Raw genomic sequence first — 26535 nt, 5'->3', positions numbered from 1 at the left:
TGCAGTCACTGGCTGTACCTTTTATAAGCTCTTACTCATAAAGGTACCAGAGCAACACCAGTCCAAGTTCATTTACCTACTGCCTTGCACACGCCAGTGGCAAGATCCATTTGATAGCCACGACTACATTCACACTTGTAACCGCCTTTTAGGTTGATACAAATTTGACTGCAGATTCCCGGATTTTGGCATTCGTCAATATCTAGGAGGGAAATTAGAATTAGTCTTGCTGTTCCTATGCCTTACTAGATGTACTCTGCCCTTTCCCTTCTCCCCTGGGGGACTAGGATGTCTTCTTCAACTCACCTCCACAGGTTTTCCTATCTATCAGTTCAAACCCAGCTGCACAGTCACATTCGTAGCCTATTACTAGGTCTTTGCAGATATGGGAACATCCACCATTATTTACCAAGCATTCATTGACATCTGAAATAAAAATGTAGCAAAGTCACTTGACAACTTATTCTCAATTGATATTTACCTTACACATATTTAAAATTCAGGTTTTTCGATAACTTGTTTAGTTGGCCTGGGCAAACTCATGATTTTTCTAAGCCTTAATTATTTGTTTTATAGATATGCATCTTAGGGTGGATGGGGGGAAATGGTAAACTCAATCTCACTGGCAAGTTACCAATTAAACAGTATTTTTTTTTTTTACACACGTAAAATAAGACATTTATTATGCTAAAGAACAGATTTTATTCTCCATTTTCCCCAACACTAAAATAGCACATGGCATAGTAATGTAGCACACAATATAAATTGATATATGCAATCAGTTATCCCCCAAATAGCTGTTTTAAGTCTCGCTTTGGGAGTCCTTAAAAACTTACACTTTTAAATGACCTTTATTAATAAAATCATCAATGAACAACAAAACGGGTCACTTCAGAAAAATCTTAGTGTAAAAGACCTCAACTCTTAGGACTTTTGTAAAGGAGATTCTTGATTTGCCTCTCTACATCTGAGCCAGAGCAGAGAGTCTCTAGTTCCTTTTCACTTAGGGTAACACTACTAGGGTTCCTAGTTTGAGATGATTAAATTTAATATTGCAACTTTCACCATAGGGCCTCCATTTAAACAGCACTTCAAGTGGAAGGAGTGTGAGAAATCAAATTTTGCTGCAGACCAGAATTATTCTATGAGATGCAGAAATGGCAACAGCTTGCCATGAGCTCAGCAAGGTTTAATAAAAATATAGTGGGTAGACTTTACAAATATTCACTTTCAGGAGGTGATCAGAGACAAGCTAAGGAGACAAGACAATGTCTGGGACAATAGCCCTTTGGAATGGGTAGAGATCTCAAGATACATAGAGTATTTCATGTTAAATCACCATATGCTCATCTGATATTAAACTGGATATATAAGTAATCACCCGAAAGGGTTTCCCAATTCTAAGTGTCTTTTAAGCACAATTTAAAACATGCTAAAAAATTTTCTTCTGCATCCATCAGCTTTTGGTGAGTGAACTCAGTTTATTCTCTACCTGGTCACACAAACCAAAACAGGATCTGAGTGGCTGAGCTGTCTGCATCCAGACTTAATGGGAAAGAAATCATCCTAAGTCAACTTGTAAAATTAATCTACTATTTTTATTATTCTGCTTGTACCTTAACTATGGCATATGGGATCTGCTAACTGAAAAGGCTGTAGAGCCAGTAACCCCAGTGTTATCTGCAGACCATTTGAGGTACTTTTTACACATGAAAGCATTTTCTTATATTCTGTTGTTTGTTCTGAAAACATGGGCTTTAAATGGTCAAGGAAAACACATCTTGTCTCGTCCTCTAGGAGTACTTCAGGACTGGAGTGCAGTGTTGCAGGCAGCACAGAATGCAGGCAAGACAGTTCCGACTCAGAGCCTACTCCCTCGTGAAGAGCACTTGGTGGTTCACCCGTAAAAACTCCCATTTCTCACAGTTTTGGATGGACTGGCTGTCCTGACACCCAAGGCTCTCTTTTGGGGCACTGTCCTTTGTGGTTGTCTATGGCTCTGGGCCCACTTCTTAGCCAGTCCCTCCCCAGAGCTTCCCTGACACGGAGGAACACCCCAGCAAGATGCTCTTCTGCAGAAGCAGAGAACAGACCCATGGCCTTGGTCGGAGCAGCTGCAGGAGCTGAATTTCTTCCCATTGATTTCTTCAAATATGGAAGCTCTTTGTTGCCATTTTGAAGCAAAAGACCAGTGTCACTCAGATCGTTTTTCCTTTCCAATGATAACACCTTATTCTGTGAATTTCCATTTACGTCAGCCGCGAACTTATCCATCCAGAAAGGTACATCTGCTGGGCAAGGGCTCCCCTTCTGCGTTCTTTTCTTAAGGCTATATAATTGTTTGATCCCAGTCATCTCCTCCCTCTCCCTTTGCTTCTGTCAGGCAGGTGCTGAGGATCCTTCCTCCGTCCCTCATGCTTTGTGTTCTTTGATGCAGTGAGCCTGGGGTGACACCTTTTTCAATCAGGGAAGGGCCTTCAGTGGATCTCAATATGAACCTGCAGGCGCACGTTGAGCATCATGGAAGCCACGATGTAGAGGTAGGGGAAGTTGATGCGCAGTCGCCAGGCCAGGTCGAAGAAGATAAGCAGTGTGCGGGTCAACCCCTTGCAGAAGACCCCATAGGAGCGGGCGGTGGCCGAGCGCGAGAGCCGGACAGCCAGGCCCGACAGAGCCGCCGCCATATAGAGACCGGCGCTCCCACTGCCCGCCCGCCCGCCGTCCCTCTCCGCGCCGCGTCGTCCTGGGCCTCCGCCCTGGCCGCTGGCCTGTGCACGACACGCTCAGGGAACGAGGGAGGCGGCGGTAAGGTCGGCGGGCGGGCGGGCCACTCTAAACAGTATTTAGTAAGGTTTCTCTATTGCCCATCAGTTATCCTTTCTTCCTTTCTTTCTGTTTTTTTGTGGTACTGGATTGAACTCAAGGGCACTTAACCACTGGGCAACATACCTCGCCCTTTTTATTCATCTTTTTATATTTTGATACAAGGTCTTGCTAAGTTGCTGAGGTTGGCTTGAGCCTGCCTAAGCCTCCCAAGCCTCTAGGATTACAGGTGTGTGCCACCATGCCTGACCAGTTATCTTTAAGGAGGTTAAACTACAAATTAGTTTGTCACTGCTTGGATTTTCACATCATAAAATTTAAATCTCAAGCCTAACAATTAAATTGTAGTTCATTAAAAGTTTAACTAGTCATCATACAGGATCCAAAGAGCATTAGATACTATGGATTGAATCAAACTGCCCACTCTGTCCTTGAGCGACCCCTAAACTTACGACATTCTTTCAGGGGCTCATCGCTCCAGTCTCTGCAGTCCTGCTCCTGGTTGCACACTTTGCTGATGTCTATGCATTCCCCACTTCTGCACTTGAATTTTCCAGGGCCCAAGCACTGATTGACTACAAGAAGAAACACAGAAGAGAGGATCTGAGCATTCCATCAGTGGATCTGAGGTGAACAATCCCTTGCCTAACCAAACCGAAAAGATCCTTACCATTTTTGCAGTTGACTTCATCAGAACCATCAACACAGTCTCGGATGCCATTACACTGCCTGCTGCCATGGATACAGCCACCGTCCTCACATTCAAACTGATCAGGTCGGCAGGTTCGAGAAGCTAACAAAAGAAGGGAACACCATGGCATGAAGCTGATCGAGCTGTCCCCAGTTGATATATGGAAGAAAACTGACCATGCACTGCAGATGAGAAAGCTACTTACGACAGTTGACCTCATCGCTACCATCCTTGCAGTCAGGGTCCCCGTCACATCGCCATTTCTTGTGGATGCACTCGCCAGAGCCACATTGGATCTCGCTGGCCGGGCACTTGGTGTGTATCACTGGCTGGCGGCCACACTGCTCAAGAGACTCATCTGACTGGTCTGAGCAGTCTGCATCATCATCACATACCCAGCTAATGGGGATGCAGGAGGAGGTGCTACACTGGAACTCATGGGCACCGCAGGTGGGTGGGGCACAGTCCAGCTCATCGCTGCCATCGTTGCAGTCATCCTGGCCATTGCACACAAAGTTCCTGGAGATGCAGCGGCCACTGGAACAAGTGAACTCATCTGGGCTACATGTTATGTTGCCTGTTAAGAGAGAAGATGCCCCATTGAGAGTGCTTCAGTATTGCTCTTTTGACAAGACTCTTGTCTGAAAAAAGCAACCATATTGATTTCTGATCATTAATTTTAGCTTCCTAGCTTAACTTAAAAGTTATAGCTGAGTTATACCAAGAAAAAGTTCTTAAAGTTTGAAGAAACAGTCTCACCGCATTAAAAAAAATATTCAGGCATACTATGAATAAGTTAAGAACAGATATAAAGGACCAAGAAAATAATTTAAGACTAGAAATTAATTTGAGATGAGAACCACAATTGACTCTTAATCTTGTAAGAGATTTCATTATGGAAAGTAGAGATTGAATTTCACCTAAATCAGCATACTGCATGTCAGGCCAGATTGTGAAGCATGCATTAGGCAAACAGGTAATGCAATACAGTAAGCATTAAGACATTATCACCAAAAAGAAGTAAGCCATATACCACTATACATGGTTCCTTCTTTTTGGTCCTTTAAATGAGGATCAACAATAATAAATCTTAAACACTTTCAATTTTCAAAAGTCATTGCTAGGGCTAGAAGCACAATCTGGCACCGAGGTATGCTAATAATGATAAGCTAATCATATTAACCAGTTTGTACTTTGACTTAAATTCCTGCCAAACAGATTAAGGTCACAATTTGGTGGTGACTGGAATGGAGACCACGACTCTCTTGGGAAGCAATGTCTCAATTTGCGAGGGAAACACTTGGCAGCGCCAGGGCTTACCAGTGTATAAAGCTCTGAATTCTAGGATTGAGCACTAAAACTCATTGGACTAGGTGCAGTGGTATTGACCTCAGGGGTGACTTCTACATGCATGACTGACATTTTCACTAAAAGGGCCTGAACACTCCCTGGTGTAGTACTGCATCAGGAGGCCATGCTCATAAGACTTGGGAGCTGGAGGTTTTAGAGGCCTTATAAAAAGGACAGTAGGTTGAAAGAACACTCAAAGCAATGTTTGCTCAACCTAGAGATTTTCCCAGGGCCTCACCTGTAACATGTAGTATTTTATAGATTTTCCAAGAACTGAAACATGAAAGAATAGGAAACAAAAATAGCTTTCAGAGAAACTGTGACAGGAGATAAAGTTTGGGTGGAATTTTCTTCAGGCATATACTAGCAACAATGTTGATTCATGCTCCCCTGCCACCTTAACTTTGGGGAAGATTATAACAGAATCTAACTTGAGGATAAAAAAATGCTTGTACAATACTCGAGTAATTTATTCCAATAAGCCAATCTAGTTAAGACCTATGAATGTGTTTGCTAGCTCTCTTCACCTTCCAGTTTTATTGAGCCAAAGTGAGGAAGGTCTATGAATTACTATAATAGAGACAAAAGCCCACACAATTGCTGCTTCCCTGAGCTACTGCTAAATATAACTGCCCCGAAGGACTTACCTTCTTATTTCTATTTGCCTAAAAGAAATACCACACAATGACTAGTTACCATGAGAACAGCTTTCAGAATTTTAGGGCAGTTATGAAGGACCAGTATTGAGCAGATAGTGAAGTCACTGAAAAGTGAGTCAATAGACTTAAGTCCACTTCCCTTGCCCACCCTTCTTTGAGGGAAAGGGTCTTTGGGATATGCCACTGCACACTGATCTTCTTACCACAGTTTTCTTCATCTTCGCCACTGTCACAATCATTTTCACCATCACATCTCCAGGACACTGGGATACACTGAGTAGAACGGGCGCCACAGCTGATTTCATTTATGCGGCATGTTCTCATATCTGTTGATGATATACAGTCTCAAAAGAGCCTCAAAACCGATCAGGGCAAAGCTGCTGCTCCTGCACTGCCTGGAAGTGTAACACCTGTACCTCGGTGGCCTGGCACACGGGGCAGATCCTTCGCCAGCTCCATTCCTTAGAAGCCATGCCAACCAAGGCCACCTGGCAGTGCACCTGAGAACCTTGACCATGTCACTCCTTCAAGGCTCCATGGCTTTTGTTTTACTTGGCACAGTTGGGTTGATTGGCTGGGCTGCTCCTAGACCATATTTATCTTGCAGATATGAAGTGGGCATACACGTACTGTCACCTAACCCCACTTCACGAAAGGTCAGATGGGTCAATACCTAGGAAACCGTCATGGCCTAGGCTCCCTCACAGGCCTCCATCACAGCATCCATTTGATCTACATCTTGCAAAGCAGGAATATGCCCTAATTCTTGATTTTACCAAACCTTAGGCTGAATTTTTGTAAAACCTATCCTGAACTCACAGGTTTTTAACTCACCGGTCTTAACTAACATCATAATTATTCCCCTTGCTTCAGCCTAGAGTTTCAGCATAATTTTTTTAAACATCATATACCAGACCTAAACTTTGTTCATGTTGATCCTTCTTTTTTCTGTGTCTGAAGACCTCTGCTGCCTTACAATGAATTTTAAAATTTATTTACATTGACATTCAAATTATTCCAGATCCCAAACCATCATCCTCTATGGTCTTAGACTTTCCCCTGAATATCTGCCTACAGAGATGTACATTTGCATGTCTATGGAGTTTCTTTAAGAACAAGCTATAAGATCCCTGCTTAGCAACTGTAAGTGACATGTTTGTTAAAAATCATGAAATCACCCTATTGCTAGTTACCTTGCCCCTTTAGTAGCAGCTTTTCTCCCATAATATGAAAAGCAGTACATCTAAAAGTTTGGCCCACAGGGAACCCTCACATCTTGACTTAGCTTCCAGGACCAGACTACCATCTGCTCAGAGTCATTATTATCAAGCATTTGAAAATCTATGCACCTAGTCAAGGAGTTCTTAATCAAATCTGCTGGCTTCCATCTTAAGTGTTCAAGAGTGAAGCTACCCAAGAGAATGTCAGTCTTGTTAGACCAGGGAGAACATTCTTTACAGGAGACTGATCAACTGTTAATAACTTCAATGACCTTGGAGTCAATTGACCTAAACTTGAAGGCAGGCAAAGGAAAATGAATACCAAGTAGTAGATTTAGCATTTCTTAGAACTATGATATACAGAATATCTTGAAAAAAGTTTAAATCTAAAGTCACACTCACGGCACTGTTCTGGGCTTTCATCAGAACCATCTTCACAGTCTGGATCCCCATCACACTGCCACCGGTTGGGAACACATTGGCCATTGTTGCACACAAAGTCAGACTCTGCACATGTCTTCTTCACTACAAAGATTATTCATGTGTTAAGTTGAAGTCATTCATCTTCATCTTAAAGACCAAATTACATTTTGCTATATTTTCTTTAAAAGTAAATCTGAGTTGAGGATGCTCAATTACCAACATTGAGGATAACTTTGGAAGACTCACATATTTATATATTTTTTTTCAGATGAAGGTGTTCATTTGAGAGACTTGGAGGACACTAAATTCAAAGAAAGACAAAGTTTGCTCATTGTCTTTCAGCCCAGGAATACCTTACAATTAACTTCTTGCCTGTTTGTAATGCTGAGATTAACTAATATTTGCATTCTCTTCATGCATTTCTTCCAAGTCACAATAGTCTTGGTACAGGTCCATTTTCTTTTACTATAGCAGGATACCTGACACTAGGTAATTTGTAAAGGAAAGAAATTCATTTTGGTTGGAAGTTGGGCAGTCCAAGAACATGGTACCAGCATCTGCCTAGCTTCAGGTCAGGGCCTTGTGATGTGTGCTATGACACAGATGAAAAATGGAAGGACAAGTGGATGTATGTGGTAGAGGCTGAATATGAGGGGTAGTCTTGTTTACAACAGTCTGCTCTCTCAGTGACTAACCCAGTCCAGGGAGAAAGGCTCTCTTTTCTCTTAATGACCTAATCACTTCTTAAATACCCCACCACATCTCAGCACCATTACACTGGAAATAAAATTTCAGCATGAGTTTTTAGAGGAATTTCACACCACAAATAAGGACAAGAGTCCTCACCAGACACTAGATCTGCAAGCACCTTGATCCTGGGCTTCTCAGCCTATAGAACTGAAATACATTTCTGTTGTTTAAGCCACCCAGCCTATGGTATTTTTCTTATATACTATGAACTAAGATACTGGTCCAGGGTCATCTCTTCACAATATATGTGTTTAGTGTATGGACAGAAGGTGAAGCCCCAGGATCGAATATCGTCATCCTTACTGGTATACAGGGGACAAGGAACTCATGCAATAGAAAAGGGAGAAAATGTAAAAGAAAGTATAACAAGAGCTATTTAGTATTCAAGGGAGAGGAGATTTTAACCTTTCCAATCAAAGGGTGGTCTCACATCAAACTGCTAAAAGTCATCAAAGCTGCTGTTGTTAATACCCATAACTCACTGCTGGTGCTAAAAGAGCCCAAGTCAAAGTGTCAGTTCTACTTTCCCCATGCTTAGGATTACAATGCAGTTCACTATTCAAGGGGACACTGTTAATTATGTCAGGAAAATAAGCATGAAGGACTGTCCTAAGCAAACCAGGTAGCTTGTTCACCTAGACCATAAAGGAGCCATGAAGTATGAAACAGTGTATCCAGACAGGACACCCTCTTTGTTAGGCTATATTCTTCCCTTGCCTAAGTTCCTATACTTTCTACTTGAGTTTTCTTTTTTTGGTGGGGGGTTACCAGAAATGGAACCTAGAGGTGCTTAACTACTGAGCCACATCCTCAGCCCTTTTTATTTTTTATTTTGAGACAGAATCTTGCTAAGTTGCTTAGGGTCTCATTAACCTGCTGAGGCTGATTTTTGAACTTGTGATCCTCCTCCCTCAGGCTCCTGAGCTGCTGGGGTTACAGGTGTGCACCACCATACCTGGCTCATTTCCATGTTTTAAAACATTCTTCTCTAATAAATATACTGTACTTGTGAATCAACTAAAAGTCCACAATTTGCTAAAAGTTGGGAAATGACCACTTCTAGACAGGGGCTTAAGCAAGGTGGAGGTCTCAGAGTTTAGGGCTTACTCTTGGGCCACTCTAGTAAAGCCTAAGACATTGTGAAGTGGGGATATAGTGATGATAGTCAATTTCTAACACTCAAAATGGGTTGATGAATTATAGTAATCCAAAAAGGATTACTCATCTCCTTGAGTTAAGTAGCTATGGAAACAAGAAAGGCCATGTTAGCTTAGATTCACACCTGTTACTAAAATCACCTTAATAGAAAACCCCCAGTGTTAACACATTAAGTGCTGAGGCCCACATTCTCTGCAGTATGGGAAGAGCCCAGAGTCAGCAGGGTTAGTTAGTATAATTCAACCCATGATGTTCTTTGAAGTTGCCAAAGAGGGAGTAGGGGAAGGGTCATAAAGAGAGGACATGATTTTGAGAAGTATAAAGTGTCATGATGATATAAACGACTGGCTGTATAACTAAGTGTTACACAAAGAAAAATAGCAAAGAAAAATGGGGACCAACAAATTGTTAAAAGAGTTCATCTCTCTCTACCTGAGCAAAGACTGGCCAGGGATGGGGGATAAAGAAAAGATATTTGAAGCGAGGCATAGTAGCATATGCCTGTGACTCCAGTGACTTAAGAGGCTGAGGTTGGAGGATCTAAGTTTGAGATCAGTCTCAGGCAGTAACAAGACCGTGTATCAAAATGAAAAAATTAAAAAAACGTAGCTCAGTGGTGGAGTATCTCTGGGTTAAGGTCTTAATAATAGTAATAGTAATAATAATAGTAATAATAATAATAAAAAGGAAAAGAAAAAAATACATTTGAACTGGACCTTGAGACATGGATGGAAATGTTGATGTACCACTAAGGAGGTGAACCAGCAGTTACACACTTAGGGTGTCTCAGTTACTGATTTACCAGCTCAGCCTAACACTTACAAAAAAAAAAAAAAAAAAAAAAAGAATTACTGGAACCAATAGAAGCACATAGCTCATGGAATCTAAACTCAAGTTGACTAAATATGCTGGTTGTCATGCTTGAAAGAAAGAGCTCTGCTGAAACTGTAATCAAGTTCCACATCAAAAGGTCAGACAGGAGAATCAGGAGGTGGCTTTGGAAATTTTAAGTAATTATGTAGCTTTTTCCTTGCATCAAGAAACATTTTAGAATAAGCTATCAGAGCTTCCTGAGTAAAGCTTCCACTTTCTTTCTCTTGTATATATCTGAGAAACAGCAACAGATTCTGACAAATATTTAATTTTTCCTACTTCAAATGATCCTGATTCACTATACTGTCCACCTACCTTCTTTCTCTACCCAAATCCTCCTACCATGACTAGTAGAGGGTATTTTAGGAAAAATCAGTGATTACTCTAAGATGACCCAGGCTGGATTCTACTGGGTCAGATGATTAAAGAAGACTTCTACAACATGAAGAAAATAGTTACTTTTTAAGAAAAAGTAATGGGTTTCACCCAATATATAATTTAGAACAGAGAAAGAATTGCTACTGACCAAAAGAACAGTTGAAAAGAATGAGGTCTTTCTCCTGAGGTATTTGTTGAGAGAACTATATTACGTAGGTAACCCAGAAATAGCATGGAACTCAATGTCTTGTGGAGTAGATTAAAATCTTAGTGTTAAATGCAAATGATGGAAAAGTGTAACACAAGAGAACTATTCTTGGTCTTGAGACTGGAGATAATTTTTTTCTTGAGACTGCAGAATGGACTTTCAATGCTTTCAAAGGAGCTGCTGATCTGCACACTGGCATGAAAACTCATGATATTGCTCAGAGAGAGCAAGCCTAAGATGATGTTTACTCTATAACATTTTAGTAATGTTGCATGAAGAAGAAGGTAAGAGCATTACAAGCTGGCACTTGAAGAACCCTGTTTAGCTTCTGTTAATCTTCTGTATTTCTGGTTTGCATAGTGAACATCTGTATACAGTATCTCTTAAAAGGTAAATGACAATGGTAGTTCCAATATTTGCACACAAAATTGCTTCAAGATTTTTACAACAGAGAAGAAAGCATTCAAGAAGGAAACTTCAGCCATGTACTCGAGGTACCTAAATGTGACCTTGACAGTTGTTCTGTTTGACATGAAGTTAGGTAGACTGCACACATAAGCATTTCTTGCAATGATATTTTGATAGATACTGATCAATGGTATGATGTTATAACCCCATTCTCCTGTGGAGAGAATGTCTTCCGCCCTGCTTAATGCTTTAGAATCAGCAACTTTTGTGGGAACAGGATTAGAAAAGAATCCTTATCTGATCTTTCCTCTTTGCTGGCTCATAGTTTCTATGCCCCGGGTTAATTACCACCCTGAAACTTCGGGGGATTTTGTAGTGTCCATGACTTGCTTTCTTTTCTGGAATCAGAGCCATTTGAGAATTTTGAAAAAGTTACTTCTAAGTAGTCTCTGTCTGCCTCTATTTCTGGTCCTCCCTTCCCTTTCCTCAGCTTCCTATATACCATGTTTGCCTGATCTAAGATAAACCAGGTCCTGTCATTTGAAAAGAACTCCACTTTATCTTCAACATTCCATACTCAAGTTGATAACCCCATGTCAAACACTCAATTATGTTCCTGTGGACCAGGAAGTATAGATTTCTTTGGACTCGGGTTCAAAGCAATTTTCTGGTGTGGATTTTATTTACAGAATCTCAACACATTTGTAGAAAGTAAAATAACATCATCGCATATCAGTAACATGCATGAATCCAAGTGAGGTGACAAATGAGATGATCAAGCTCTTTGCTTACCACAGTTCTTTTCATCACTACCATCAACACAGTCTTCATCTCCGTCACATTTCCACAGCAGGGTGATACAGCGGCCATTGGTGCACTGGAATTGGGAGGAATCACATTTGGCTTTTCTCCCTAGAATCAAGAAGGAACATTTAGCAAAACGAGGGTAGAAGGATGGAAAGAAGAAATGCAAGTTACCCAAAATCTAGGATGGGGACCCTAGCAGGCAGCCGCATAGTCAGGGGCCAGCATGGGATGGGTCTTTGGGACAGTGATTGACAGTATCTAAATTCTTAGTTGGGCACACACACTAATACCAATTGCTAGTTCCTAGCGTCTCTTTCAGGGAGGCATGGCCATGAGACCAAGTACTGGCTGATGGAATACCAATAGAAAAGGTGTACACAGCTTCTAAGAAACGGAATCAAGTGCCACATGTCATTCTGGTCAATATGGTCTGCATATAGGACAGTGGTCCCAAAAAACTAAAATGGAGTTAAAGAATTCCTATTGCCAGAGAATGCATAGATGAAAGAGAAGAAAAAAGATTGCAGAAGAAAAAGAACACCTAAGAAAATTCACAGTAGGGCTTAGCAGAAGCTCCTGCATACTTAAACAAGTTCCTTAAAAAGTTTGAAAACAGGGACCCTGATTAATAGAGTGCAATATTAATGGTGCATTATCTGCTTACAAGCAAATCTATGGTGCAAAAGGACACAAGCCAAACACACCACCCACCATGCACATATTTCTGAAAAGAGAGCCCCAGGCAGTCCCTTCAGGAGGGATTCCAGAGGTGGCTCTGGTATCAGAGGAGGTGACAGATCCAGACATGTTATTGTCCCACTTCCTGTGGGACAAAGTGTGAAGGTTGAAGATAGTGATTCTGATGCTCGTGACCCTGTGTAGACCTAGGCTGATGTGTGTATGTGTATCTTAGTGTTTAACAAAAAAGTTTAAAAAGTAAAAAAATAGAAAGTTTTGCCAACAGGAAAAAGTTTATAGAATAAGGATATAAAGAGAATATTGTTATACAATGTGTTTGTGTTCTAAGCTCAGTGTTATTACAAAAGAGTCAAAAAGTCTAAAAAAAGTTTAAAGGTTTATAAAACCAAAAAATTTCAGCAAAGCTTGGGGATACAGCTTGGTGATAGGACACTTGCTATATATGTGCAAGTCCCTGGGTTTCATCTCCAGCACCAAAAAGCAAAATAACATGAAATAGTTGCAATAAACTAAGGATAATTTATTATTGAAGAAAGAAAATATCTTTTTTTTAGAAAGTTAGTATAGCCTAGATGCATAGTGTTTACAAAGTCAGCAGTAGGGCACAATAATGTCCTAGGCCTTCTCTTCCCTCAGGACTCACTCACTGACTCATCCAGAGCAACTTCTAGTCCAGTAGGCTCCATTCATGGTAAGTGCCCTACACAGGTGCACCAGTTTTTATCTTTTAAACCTTATTTTTTACCATATCTTTTGTTTTCAGATATACAGATACTTACTATAGTGTTACAGTTGCCTACAGTATACAGTATAGTTCCATCCTGCACAGATTTGTAGCCCAGAAGCAGCAGGCTACACCATATTGTCGAGGTATGTAGTAGGCTACAACATCTAGGTGTGTGTAAGTAACTACTCTGATGTTAGCATAGTGTGAAATGGCCTAGCATCATAGTTCTCAGAATGTATCTCCTTTATTAAGTGATGCTTGGCTATAACCTTTAAAAAATTAGGGAATCATTTTCCTTTCTTTTATTCCAGTTTGATTCCTGAAAATTGGACATGGTGGCTGGAATAGTGATCTGGGGTCAAAGGAGCCAGACCAAGAAAAAAGGAATCGGGTTTGCCCAGAGACCACCAAGGACATCACATCTTCTTCCAGATTCATTCTCTCACTTGTTTAAACCATTTGTGTGACTATACTCATGCAGCCAAATCCTAATCCTTTCATGGCATTTCTTGTCCACATCTATATTATTCATGAATGATGTTTCTGTTACAAAATAAAGCAGATTTAGAAGGGGGTCAGCAAGAAGAGGGTAGAAAAAGAGGTTTAATACATGTTTCCTCATCTCTAATTGGAAAAACACATTTATGAAACAGCTCCAAGATAAAAGAAACAAGAAACTATAGTTAAGAGGCAAATGGAGATGGTTTCTAATTTAGTGATGAGAGAAGAGGAAAGTAAGGTAAAGCCACAGGGCTGCATTCTGTTTTTTTGAGCCATTTCTCCTTGGCTTACTGTTTGGCTATTTAAGTCACTGTAGTATGAACTAAGACCTGAAGGAGGGCACTCAATGTTTTGCCTGGCACAGGTCAGCTGAAGTTCAGGGGTCTCCTATCATTGGCAGCCTGTCCTTCTGAGGGATATGATTGCTTTGATATAAAAGGCACAGATCTGGTCCCTTAAAGCCAAAGTGCTGCAAATATTTGAGAAAATCAGAGGACTTATATAGTACACACAGATTACTGGGGGGAGGGGGAGCGGGGACTCAAGCCGAAAGCCTTCCGATTTCCTGCCACTCTCAGCATCTGCAGCTGGGACGTGCTGGCATAAGAACAGATACTATGGAGACAAGCACAGACTGGAACTCTTGTGTTTTGTGCACAATAATCTAGTTGGTCTCCCTAGTATCAACTACCCCGCTGCTGCTGGGGAGAATTCTATGCTTTGTGGCTAATTCCCAGGGAGATTAAAATTTGGTCCCAGTAAAGATTACATATGGGTGTAAATACGTCAGGTCCTAAATACGTTGCTTTTAAAACTCTATCTACTATTCCACTCCCAAGAGTTGAGACAAGCTAGGCTCTAGCTGCAAGCAGTATGTTTTAATGGCATTTCCTATCAGCGTTTCATAATATTTATTCATTCTACAAATATTCTAATTGGATATAACATGCTAGGGAGTTAGAAGGGGAACAAGAGGAGATATAGTTATTTAGAAGTATCATCTGTTTGTTTTCTACCATTAAACCAGTGTGAGGTACCTGGCTGCCTCCTCCTATTGCCCCTGTAATGCTCAGAATATTCTCAATGTATGAATTCATGTTCCAGGGGCCACTTGATGTAGTTCAGTGTCCTCAGGACCTGTGAAGACTGTGGGAGTAGTAGGAGTCTACTTTAAGTATTTTATTTGAAAAAGTAGTAAAAGAACAATTTGCAGGCCAAGAATGTAGAGAACTGCCATTAGAATATAGCGCAGATGGAAAGGCTTGGAATTTTTTCAGTGTTTTAGTTTATCAAAGGTCAAGTTGGAATGAGTCAAAAACATTGACAGAGAGATAGTTAGAATGACAAACATAATCAGACTTGGATAGAACTTAAAAGTACATATCAAAAGATGATTTTGCACTCTCAGATGATGTACCACTTCCCAGGTACCAAGTTAGGTACTTAGAAGATGCTCTTCTTAAAAATGAATTTTTAAGCTACAGATCTTGTAGGTGCTCAAGCTGACCTGAGATCAAATGCCAACATACAATATTCTATCCCTTTAAAGAGGTCTCTAAATTTAGTTGCAATACATAAACTATCAACTGTAGTACATTTTATTAAAATCCCAGCAATTCTGCCTCAGGAATGTACATTAAGCAAGCTCATAACAGATATAGGATCTTCTTAGGGTTCATTCCAATACCCTAAGACAATAAAGAGTTTAATTTCTGCCTTTCTTATCCCTCGTGTCCACTGCATCCAAGCTGCTGTCTGCTTGTCATAAAGCTGCATTTTATCATCACACAAACACGAAGCTCCATTTGGAAGGAGGAACCACTGGAATTAGGAGTTCGGTGTACTACTAAAATATCTCTGCTTATATAAAAGAGGAGAGAGATGGGAGTGGGAGCAGGCAGGGTAGATGGCTTTATGGGATACTTTTAAAGAGGGCAAATAAAGACCTCAAACTTCATGGACATTCCTGTCCGTTTCCTACCTCCCTAAGCACTTTGTTTTCAGAGACTGCTCATAGGCAGAAAGCTCCCCATAGTTCCACTTAATTCCCTGCTTCCTGCAGAGTAGGAAGAGTGCAAATGCTATATTGAATACTGAGATCACAGACACTTGATAAGAACACTGTGGGTCTTCCTTTTCAAGTTCCCAAAAGAGTCTACCTTTCCACCTCCAGTGTTCAACTAGAACTGCTATTGTACAGAGAGGTCCAGAAAAATTTAAAGCACCAAATGAATTAAGAAGCTTTTGGTTCCAAAGCTCTGGGGATTATAGGATTGTAGACATGTAGTCTATTTCCATCCATGACAGTTAAGTCTCAAGTACAGTATTATATTTTCATAAAGAGAACAGGCTGAGCTTGAAATTATCAACACCCGAGGTTCTTTTAATTCTTAGGTTAAGCTAAAGCATAATGACACCTCAAAAAATTACTTTGGAAGTCAAAACACTAGGCATTTTACAGTCCAGAATCTGTCTGCAGAGAAAGGTGAAAAGCTGGAGTAAAATTAAATTCTTAGTGGGTTTCTTGCAGCCATAGTGTTTCACAGGAATGGCCTTAGAGCTTCAGGGGTAGTCAAAATGGACAGGAGGGCTGTGGCAGAAGAGGCCCCAGGTGTTTCATCCAGGATGATTTTCTTTTGGATACTTTTGGGTAATTTGAAAAGGATCCTCTTACTTTAAGAAACTGCAGTGTCTAGGTTTCCTTCTAATACTTAGTAGAGTGAATATTCCATCCCATTGGGTAAGAGGCCTGGGAGTCACTTGTACCTGCTCACTAATCTGTCTATTTAAATTAGTAGTTGAGTGAATTCCCCAAGGTGTTAAAGAATCACTTGCTTTTACTGTCACTCATATTTATGAAATCAGACTATGCACACTTCCTTCAAGGCACCGGTGTCCCAGGAGACTTGCCATCTAAACAGTTTAAAGCTGCTACCCAGACGTAATGGCAATTCACTTGGTTCCAAAAGATGCAGGGTTTTAAATACACATAGAAGCCTGCCTGCGGTGGTCTAATTGTTCCTACAAGGGTTCACATGGAAGAACAACGTTTAAACTCCAGTTAAAAACTATACAGATCTTACAGTAAAAACCAAGCCTCTAAGATAGGTGAAGACTTTCCTGTAGGGTTTTTAATAGGCATCTTGGCAGAAGCACTCCAACATAAATGCCTAGAATATAGAGGAGATGTCTCAAGTTTCAGGCTCAGCGTGTACTTGAACCTGCACAGAGGGGCTTGTGTGACCACATTGTGGGGCTATCTGGCCCTGCATTCACTTCTTTCATGTTCTTCCTCATTGCCCTAGCATAAGGGTGTTATCATCTGCTGGAATTTCTTCAGTCCATTTGTTTTGGCACTTCTGGGGCCACCAAGGGCATTTATTTTTAGTCTAGTTCATTTCTACTTTAATGCTTGTTACTTAAAGCCAATTTTTCTATTCATAGACTAAAACTCCTTTTAGGATAAGCAGATTTTTGAGTCAGCAAAGAACTTTTCCTACAGGGAAAGAGGTTGATCAGAAGGAAAATACTGCAACAAGGTGCAAGAGGTTCTGAGCCTAAAGTCAGCCTTGGAAGCATTAAGAATCAGTTTAGGAATAACTACAAACTGCTAACTACTTTGGTTAATTTTTCTCAATCACTGAAATAAATGAATTTTACAGTTCATTTGTCAAACAGTTTTTCTGTTTACATCTGGTGAAGACAATAAGAACCAAAGATAAATAACTGAATGCTTTTGTTGTTGGTCTGCTCTAAGACTTCATGTCTCCTAACTCATTTAGTCCTCAGTTCTCCATGGTCAGCACTATTGCTGCCTGTTAACATCAGGAAACCTGCTTGGAGAAGGAAAATATAGTAACTTGCCCAAGATCATCCTAGAAGGAGGTAGGATCTGAACAAACCAAGGCACTCCGCCTTCAGATATCATGCTACTGAGCACATGAGGAAACTCAGTACCTTCTAGAATAAGCATCCAATTCAGGAATATGTAACTTCTAGAATATTTTGACTTGGAATTTAGGTAGTAGAGCTGGCTTCATTATTTCAGAATTAAGTAGATTTACTTATCAGAATGATACATTCTTAATACAGCTTTATTATTGAGCTTTCTCATTATAGTTTTTTTTTTTTTTTTAAATGCTGCCAGAATTCCCTTAGCAGGTCTTTTTATAAAAGGATTATAGGTCTTGGTTTGCTTGTCTAGGCATACTGGTCAAGGCAGAGCAAAAGCTCTCAACATGATACACCCAGGAAGTTATTAGGTTATGTGGGTAGTAAACTAAGTGGCTCCCTAGCTCTAGTGTGCATCAGAATCCCCTGCAGGACTTGCTAACACACATGCAGGGTCCACCCCTGAGTCTGATTCAGTGGGTTCAGGTGGGGCCCTCGCTTGCACTTCTGAAGAGTTAACGTCAATTGTGCTGGTCTTGGAGTATACTTCAAGACTATGGCAATAAGGTTAAGAGGTATGAATTCTATACATAATGGAAGAGGCTCTTTCAAGGTTGTATTACTATCCATACTATTAATCCTCACAAGCCCTTATGTTCATCACTGAAAGAGCAAAGGAGATAAATGCTACTCTTGTACAACAGAAGTGGTGGTGACAACCTGGGTAAATCTCTTAAACCCATTATGGAGGTAGAACTTATTGGGATTCCTTAATAGGCATGTGTGATAAAGAGGTTCTTTTAAAATCTGTCTCCCTCTCTTCTGGTGTCCTAACTTTAATTGGCATCATTGTCGACGCTAAACCAGTAGTTCAGAAATGAACTCAAGAGATTCTTTTCTCCTGACATTTGGCCATCGAGCTCTGGCTATATCTAAGCCTTCATCACTCACTTGATCTAAATTTAGGTCTCCTGTTCCTTTGCTTCTAGGCTGCCACATTCTCTGTCCAAATTGAGACAGTGATTCAAGCAACTCAGAATGGTCAGAAGAGCCAAGGATGGGATCGTTTCCTGGATTCCCACTGTCCTTAGATTGAGTCTAAGTTCCTTACCAGTGTCCCCAAACATTTTCCTTTTGGTCATCACCTGCTCAGGTTCTGGCAGCTCAGCTAACACTTCAAGAGGCCTCACTTATTACCCTATGTCTTTGCTTACCTCCACAGTGGCTTTGTTTCCATCTGTGAATGTCACTCTCGTTCACTCATCCATTAGAAGTGGGCTCAAATGGTACCTCTTCAATGAGGCCCTTGTGTGCTTTTTGGGGCAGAACCAGGTATGGTTTGGCTCTTTCCCATAGTTCCTTAAGTCTTTGAAAGACCATCATCACTGAGATGTGCTCATCTACCTGTTTCCACCTTTAGACAGAGATTCCCTAAGGCAGGGCCTGTATAGTTCATCTTTGTAACCCAGACCCTGGTGTCTGACATCCAAAAATTCTCTAGACCCTAGTTACTGGATGCAAGCATTGCTTTATTGGTTCACTAACGAAGCTGCTCTGAATTCTGTCACAATCTTCTCTCCAGTTTTTCTGAACTTGAAACTAAGTGTGACTACCTGCTGTACAAGCTAGGATATTTTGAAAGTTCAGGTTATAAAGGTCCCTGTTTCCTATGCCTATGAGAATACCTTTATCTCATCCTTCTGGCACATTTTCATTAACAAACAATGCACTTTTACACACTTGTATTTCAGAATGAATGTGTCAGCTTCATTTCCATGCGAGGAGAGAGATTCCAACACTTGGGAATGAGCATCCCCTAACTGGTAAATTTAAGAGTTTAATGTTCTTGGACTCAGATTTTATTCCTGCCATTGTAACGCTCTCTGGTCATGTTGGTAGCAGTCCATTGTAGTATCACCTTTGCAAGATCATCTGCAGAGATGGAATAGTTTCTGGCTTCATGTTAAAGTCTAAGTTCTTGGAGAGTTCAGGGAAACTTCATAAGTTATAACTCCAATAGTATGTGGGAACTCCACAATCTTCAGCTGCCATCTGTTGCTTTATGATTAAGTCTTAAATACTGGATCTACTCCCTCTAATTGAGTTCCTATCCCAGTCTGTCTTTGGATCACTGATTTTCCAGGTTGACTTCCCCACTTGAAGAAATGCCATGAAGGGACCAACTCACTCCGTTGCCTATGTCTGGTGCCATATGGTGTATGGTAGGTGCTCAGTAGGTGCACATCAAGTGATTGCAAGCAGATGTACAAAGGAGACTGGCTTCAGTTTACAGCTTATTTATTCAACCTAGAGATCCTTTAATAACTTAGGTCTTGGGAAAGCTTTCTTAAGAATACTAAGGATTAGAGGCAGTCTATAAATGGGAACCTGTTCACCTATAGTATTTGGGGAATACACTTAAGTTGTAACACACGAAGTAACTTGCAAACAATGTTGATCACCAAGGCCTCATGAGTTCCCTTGCTTGGCAAGTTTCATTTCCCCCCACATCCTCATGCCCAACTAGCAGCACTATGTCTAGACATTATTAAGACTACTGGACTTCAGACCCAACTCACCATACCCCCTGTGGGTGGCAGATCAGCCACTCCTAGCTCATGGCCCCATTCTGTAGTTTCTCTCCCTACAATTCTCTCTTAAATATAGGGTCAGGCATACTCATTTCCATAGCCATACAGCATCGAAGCAAACAGGAAGGCATTTCTAGCAGAATCTCTGAACCTACTCTCACAACAGCTCCTAGCAGGCACTCTCTTGCTTAACTGTTAATTGAAAACCTCGAAATAACCAGTAGACCCAAGTTTTCCTAGGAGACATCATATGAAAAGGAAACTGGGCTAAGTTTAATGTATCACCTGCCATCTTATTTAGCTTCCACAGAGCTGTTAGTGTGTCTAACTCATTGATATTAACCGTGTTCAATGTTTTAATTTTAAGCCAACAGCAGAGCATAGCAAAGAGACATTTATTTAGATTGACAAAAGGAGAGAGTGAAATTGAGATAGTTTTCACTTACAAAGCCAGATTCTCTTAGACCTGCCCCCCAAGTCCTCAGAAATGTTTCTATTCCTTAGTTTGCTCTTCTTTAGCTTGGGGCAGCGGTTCTGTCCCTGGATCACTTACTTCTGCTCAACAAGTACATCTTACCCATAACCTCAAAGAATGTATATTTTTGGAGTGTTTACCTTTACAGTAGTTTGTGGCTTTGGTATTCTCTTGAGATTAAATTAGAAGGAATAAACCAAGCAATTTTGACTCTATCTACTAACCATATGAAGGGCAGCTGACTTGGCCCAACCTGAGATGCTCTCATGAGGCAAATATACATATACTGAGAATCATTATAGACTTTCTCATGGCTCTGTAATGCATTTAATGTCTAATAGGCTAGCATGTGAAGATGGCTTTCCAAAGGAAGGACCCAATGCAAGTTGAAGCTAATTGTAACTTGATGCACATAATGGCCTCCTCTTGATCACTAATTCCTCTACTGAGAAGAACGTGACTCACAGTTTGGGAGAACAGAAAATGGCCCAGCTATTTACTATGAATTATCTATATTTCTATGTTGTATGCCAAATCTGAGGGTTTTTGGATCAAAACCTGAAACCATATGGCTTGTTCTCTGCTTTACTGTAGTTTTATCATATCTGTCTGATACCACTCCTGGAATAGAAGGGGCTCAAAACGACTTTTCACCTCTTCCAGAACTGTAACAAAAACTCAAGTCAAGCACATGGTTATTCAATTTTTATAAAAGGAACAAACACTTCAATCAGGGTTGTATTTCTTTTGATGATGGAGGCTGCCTCCTTTGCTAGCAATGCTGAGTGTTTAAATATGCACTTTGTTGTACTTGAAGTCTTAACATTTGACAGCTCTACTGAACTTGGCCTTCATATGCATGCTTTAGGTATCTGAGGATGTGAGCACTAAAAGCAAAAGCCAAATAACATAGGACAGGCACTAGAGGTAAGTGCCAAGTCAAGGGAACAAGAGGATAATTGAGGGAACAAATTCTTTTAAGCTTCAAGAAACTCATTGCCCACAAGGGGTTAGCTGATTACCCTGGTTTCTCTTCCTTTTTAAAAAATGGTGCATAATCACACATAATAGTGAGATTTGTTGTTTCATGTTTGTAAAAATATAATTTCTAGCAACTTTTTTTCCAAAGGTCCTATTAACATGCCCATTCTTGAATTTAGTACCATCATCCTCATACCTTCTCTTGGTGCTATCTAGACAGGCCAGGTGTCCTTTTTCATTGTCTCACAGTTTCTTAACTTTAGGGTTATTAATATTGCCAATTATATTAACCCACTCCCCACAGTAAGAGAAGTTTCTTCCTACTCTTCTGCTTTTTGCTAGCCATATCTAAATAGCTCTCACAAACCTTCTAGACTCTAGCCTTGAAGAATGTATGGTACCCCAGATTTTACTCTATATCTAAGTTGGGGGAAAATGTCCTAGAACCCCCAAGGTAACTTGCAATCAAGCAGATTAACCTCTCTTATTGTCCTCACTTAAGCTCTTTGCCAGAGTCTTCGTGCATACCTGCCCTGTCCCACAGTATTCTGGAACAGCACAGAAGTGTGTGCTGGGGGCAGGGGAGTTGGAGAGAAATGATAAGAATAGAAGACCAAGGGCAGAAAGTCAGTTCACATGTCCTGGGACATTGAACTTATGACAGGAGCCAGTCTGGGTTGGCTTGGAGTCAATATCTGCCTCAGCTAACTCCAAATTTGCTGCGATTCAGACAGGAACTGCTTCTTTCCTTTTGACAAATCTAGGTTTACATGGGCTTCTTTTCCACTGTTCATGGCATGTCACATATTTCACATGTAACAAAGGGATTCTCACCTAATTCAAGACAAATATATATGGCTTGGCGAATTCATTTCCACAGTGTATCTGCATTCCTAGCATTCTACAGGGAAAAGTTAACCTCTAAAGCAAAGTTATTACTTATTAAAATCCAAGAATACAAAGGGATATGCAGCCAAAAATGAATATTTTCTCTCACTTGCTTGGATAATTGTCGGTAGTTTCTGGTATACTTTAGTGTTTTGAAATGTTGCAAAAAATATAATGCAAGTCCTGGCGCTATTCTGAGAGCTCGTTTAATAAGTTAGTATAACTCATCCATTAATGATTGTTAATGTCTGAAAGGGCTTTTCTAGGCTCTTAGGTTCGTTACTGGTCACATTCCACCTTCAGAACACTCGCCTTTTTCAGAGTTCAGACGGGGAAAAGCTACAGCCCGCCAGTAACCTGTGGTTTCTTACTTTCTCTTAAAGATAACACTTCTCAGGCAGCTAAATTAAGAGTCCGCGAGGCCACGTGACCCACCTAACCGTGACTGGGCAGCCAACCAATCGCAAAGAACTGAAAAGCCAGTCCCAGTTTCGCACGCTCCGGACAGTCGAACCAAAGGGCAGGGGGCATTTAGGAATTTTACAAACCCCAAGTATTGCCGGGGAGGCTGCTTGACCATACACTTGAAAGTTCACTCTCACTTCAGGAGACACGTGACTGCAGGCAGGCGGGCCTTCTAAGCCACCAGGCGATAGGAGGTAGGGACTCTGGAAGGGGTATTAAGGGCTGAGACAGCTTTCTGCCCCATTTCCCTAGAACTGGCTGGCAAGCAAAGCCCCTTTGTGTCATGTCTTAAGATCACTTCAGGGACCCGCCAAGACGCTTACCAAACCCTCTTAGATAGGCTTGCTGTCGCCTGCTCAGGGAAGTTGTGCCGCACAAGTGGGAGAGTGGCTGAACACTGGACAGGGCTTCCAGGCCCAATGCAGCGGACCCCCAGGACTCCAAGGTAGTCACCCCTGCCTTTCGCAACAAGCCACAACCATACACAGGCTCCCACGCTACTCCTTTGATCTATTGTTTAGAATGAAGGCTAATTACAGCCACTGGATTAGGACTCGGTTCCTCCAGAGGAAACCTCAGTGAGAAACAGGATCGGCAAACTAACCTGATTAAGTCTATGTCCAACCCCTCTCCCCAGTTCAGCTACATCAGGAGTATGTACGTATACCGAGAGGTTTCCAGACGCCGCCTCGGAGTGGAAATGGGTGTGGAGAAGCACCTCAAGGAGAGCCCTTTTTAAAGCCACACTCTAACCCGCACGCTACAGAGACGCTCCAGGTCTGGGGAGTCGCAGTCCGGGTGCGCAGGCTGCGCACTTCTGGTGGCTCCAGTGAGCCTCTGGGCTGCCACCCACTGAACGTGCGTCAGCTCACGGCTGCTGGGGGACTACTTGCCCCGGCCGGCACCTGGCACCCCGCATCCTCGGAGTGCCCACCTCCATCCGCTGTCGGCTCTCACCCTACTGAAGTCAGAGGGGCGCGCCCTGGGCTGTCGCGCACCTCTGGGCCAGGCCCGGATCTCTGCCTCCTTCCTAACACTCCGCCTGGCAGAGGAGGCAGAACCATTGTTCAGTGGCTCAGAAGCTCACAGTCCCCAGTCCCTGTCAAGGGTGTGAAAAACGAGGCAAAGCAGTGGCTCTGGGGGAGGGGGCATAAGGGAATGAAGACTAGTTCAGGCGAGGGTTTAGGACACCCAAAACCCCACTGTCCCCCAAGCCCGGTTCCCTGTAGCCAAGGCGCTGACAGCTCAGAAGCGCCACCAGGGTGGGGAGGGAAAGGAGAGCAGAGCGGCGTCTCCTAGGAGGGGGGTGGGCGAGAGAAGACCGGCGCCTCGGGCCGCCACACACATTCCCGGCACCCTGGTTTGCTCCAGGCCGTCTGCGGAGGGGCGCGTCCCCACTCACCGGCTCCGGTGGCGCCGCTGTCCGCTGGCGCCCAGAACAGCGCGAGCAACAGCCAGAGCGCCCAGCGCGCGGACGTGCCCATGGTGCCCGCCTGGATGGTGCCGCCGCCGTCGCCGTCGCCGTTCGCTCCGCACAACAAGTTACCAGCCCTTCGGAAAGGAGGAAGGAGGTGGGGGCGGGGAGGGGGAAAGGGAAGAGGAGGGGGAAGGAGTTAGAAGGGGGAAAGGGAGTGGGGAAGAAGAGGGCACCCCCTCCCCTACAACTTGCACAATCTCCTCCCCACCAGCCAACCCACCCACCCACCCACCCACCTCCCCGGGCTGCAGCAGCGGTGCAAGCCGAGGCTGCGGGCAGAAAATAATGCAGGCGCTGCAGAGGAGGGGAGGGAAGGGGAGGGGAGGGAAGGGTAGAGGAGAAGGGGAGAGGGAGAGGGGGTGGGGAGCCGAGAGCAAAGGAGAAGACACCAGAGAGGAGCCAGCCGCGGAGCACCCACACTGGCAGCGGCTGGAGCGCGGGGTGAGGAGCCGGGAGGGGGCAGGAGGGGGAGTGGTCAGCGGGGGGGCGGTGGCTGGAGCCCTCCTCCACGCGTTGCTCTCACACGCGCCAGGCAGCCGGGGGTGTGCGAATGTGTGTGCAAGTGTGAGCGTGCGTGCGTGAGTGGCAGTGGCCGCGGCTGCCGCCGCCATCCGGACTGCTCCGGGGGCCCGGCGCGTCCGCCCGGGGCTCACGGGGGCCCGGGGCGGCCGCTGGTTGGCTCGCGCACCGCCCTCGCCTCCAATCCCGGGTGCCTGTCCTAATTTCCTGATCCAGGGAACCTGCCGCCGCAGCAGCTGTGCGCTCCCTACAGTCATTACTGTACCCTCCGGCAGCCGCCAACAGTAAATGCAGCAGCAGCAGCAGTTAGATCTGATGCAACTATTGCTGCTATTTCCACCGCCTCCCCATAACGGGGCTTGCAGCGGGTGGTGGTGGGGGTGGGGGGGGGGGGTTGCAGCTTCTAGAGGCAGCAAGCATCTCTCTACCACCCTCTCTACCAGAGGCTGGTTCTGTGAGACCGGTAGGTAGCATCTTCTCGGGCCTCCTCTCTCCAACTAGAAAGTGACGAAGAGGAGGGAGTCCAAACATTTGTGCTGCTCTGGTGTGGGGTTCGGGATGCCTATCTCAATCGCACGCTGAGATGCCATTTTGCCAAAAATTAAATGTATCTTTAAGTGAGAGAAAGAGAGAGCGCGCGAGAGAGCGCGCGCGGTTGTGGCTTGTTCTCTGTAATAGAACAAGACTAAAATAACCCAGTCTGGGATGAGGAGGAGGGAAATTGCTAGCGCAGCTCTGCATTCTCTCATCAACCATTATAGTTAATTGCTAATTACACAAAATGATAGTTTGAGGGCCTGTAATTAAAAGCTTAACCTTTTCTGGTTTGGGGGAGGGGGACCCCAGTAGATTTTTTTTTCTCGATATACTTTGTAACATTCAATTACAGGGCTTAAGGAAAGAAAAAAGGAAACAAAAGCAACACTCCTAGAAAGGATTGATCTTTGTTTTGTGCCAGTTTCCTGAACCTATAATTTGCTTTTTGTGTACTTTGGTTTTCTTGCACACTTCTTCCCCCCTGGTTGCGGAGCATTGTCTCTTGTGGCCCATTGAGCAGCTAACAAGTTATTGCACCTTCAGTGAAGAGTTTTTATACATTTTTTAAAAAAAGTTGTTTTTATCTTGAATGACTCAAACTTGGCAGATTTCAATAATATCATGTCCTGACTCTATTCTGTTGGTGATCTGAGAAGTAGAGGGCACCACTACCTAGCTGTATTCTCCTTGTCCTGGTTCTCCTGGGAGTTTGTCAAAGCAAGCCAGCAGAAGGCATCTTTATTTAGGAACTTACTGTCTCCAGGAGACACACAGATGAGGAAAATTCTGAGTCAGGATACATTTTGATTTATCCAGGGTTTATCCAGATTGTGACTGAAAAACATGCAGGGGCTTTATTTGATGTATAAATGAGGTCTTGTACTCTAGCTCATCGTGAATGCTACTTTGCCCACCCTGTGGTTACATCATCAATACAAACTTCAGGAGCCACACACACGTTGCATGTGAAACAAATTAAATTTGTGCCATTTGGTAGTGCAGATGCATGCCAATGCCGTCTACCTCAACAGGCACT

General features: G+C 42.8%; 2 protein-coding genes, 1 long non-coding RNA gene and 1 pseudogene across 14 annotated transcripts in view; 1 reads left to right on the top strand and 3 right to left on the bottom strand.

Moving 5' to 3' along the window:
- The window catches only part of VLDLR (very low density lipoprotein receptor), a 34285-nt gene extending 9220 nt beyond the window's left edge, over positions 1-25065 (bottom strand). For 2 of the 5 annotated variants that reach the window (XM_079113039.1, XM_079113041.1), the window contains exons 1-10: positions 24680-24827; positions 24369-24517; positions 11734-11853; positions 7146-7268; positions 5727-5849; positions 3720-4091; positions 3494-3616; positions 3276-3398; positions 307-426; positions 77-202 (exon numbers count right to left, since the gene is read on the bottom strand). In XM_079113039.1, the coding sequence (XP_078969165.1) occupies positions 77-202; positions 307-426; positions 3276-3398; positions 3494-3616; positions 3720-4091; positions 5727-5849; positions 7146-7268; positions 11734-11853; positions 24369-24450 (1312 nt within the window). In that variant the 5' untranslated portion in view covers positions 24451-24517; positions 24680-24827. The other 3 variants (XM_079113042.1, XM_079113043.1, XM_079113040.1) reach the window with 2 other exon arrangements.
- On the bottom strand, positions 1618-2455 carry LOC306645366 (protein FAM220A-like; annotated as a pseudogene). The gene has a single exon. The product of its transcript is annotated as a protein FAM220A-like (transcript).
- Positions 2352-2699, bottom strand: LOC306645375 (small integral membrane protein 10-like protein 3). Its single transcript, XM_079113112.1, has one exon. It carries the CDS (start codon positions 2682-2684, stop codon positions 2478-2480), a length of 207 nt encoding a protein of 68 aa, XP_078969238.1. The 5' UTR covers positions 2685-2699; the 3' UTR covers positions 2352-2477.
- The window catches only part of LOC306645378, an 83927-nt gene continuing 82198 nt past the window's right edge, over positions 24807-26535 (top strand). For 3 of the 7 annotated variants that reach the window (XR_013759621.1, XR_013759622.1, XR_013759623.1), the window contains exon 1: positions 24815-24884. This is a non-coding gene — a long non-coding RNA (uncharacterized lncRNA). Of the gene's footprint in view, positions 24885-25096; positions 25426-26535 lie in introns of those variants that run through there. The other 4 variants (XR_013759619.1, XR_013759620.1, XR_013759624.1 and 1 more) reach the window with 3 other exon arrangements.

The sequence above is a fragment of the Sciurus vulgaris genome, assembly GCF_902686455.1.
Source record: "Sciurus vulgaris genome assembly, chromosome: 15".
In the NCBI taxonomy this organism is placed as follows: domain Eukaryota; kingdom Metazoa; phylum Chordata; class Mammalia; order Rodentia; family Sciuridae; genus Sciurus; species Sciurus vulgaris.
This window is presented reverse-complemented; position numbering and strand designations above follow the sequence as displayed.

What these genes read in the sequence shown, in the direction of transcription:
- LOC306645375 (XM_079113112.1), bottom strand. Translation starts at nt 2,684, where the DNA reads ATGGCGGCGGCTCTGTCGGGCCTGGCTGTCCGGCTCTCGCGCTCGGCC.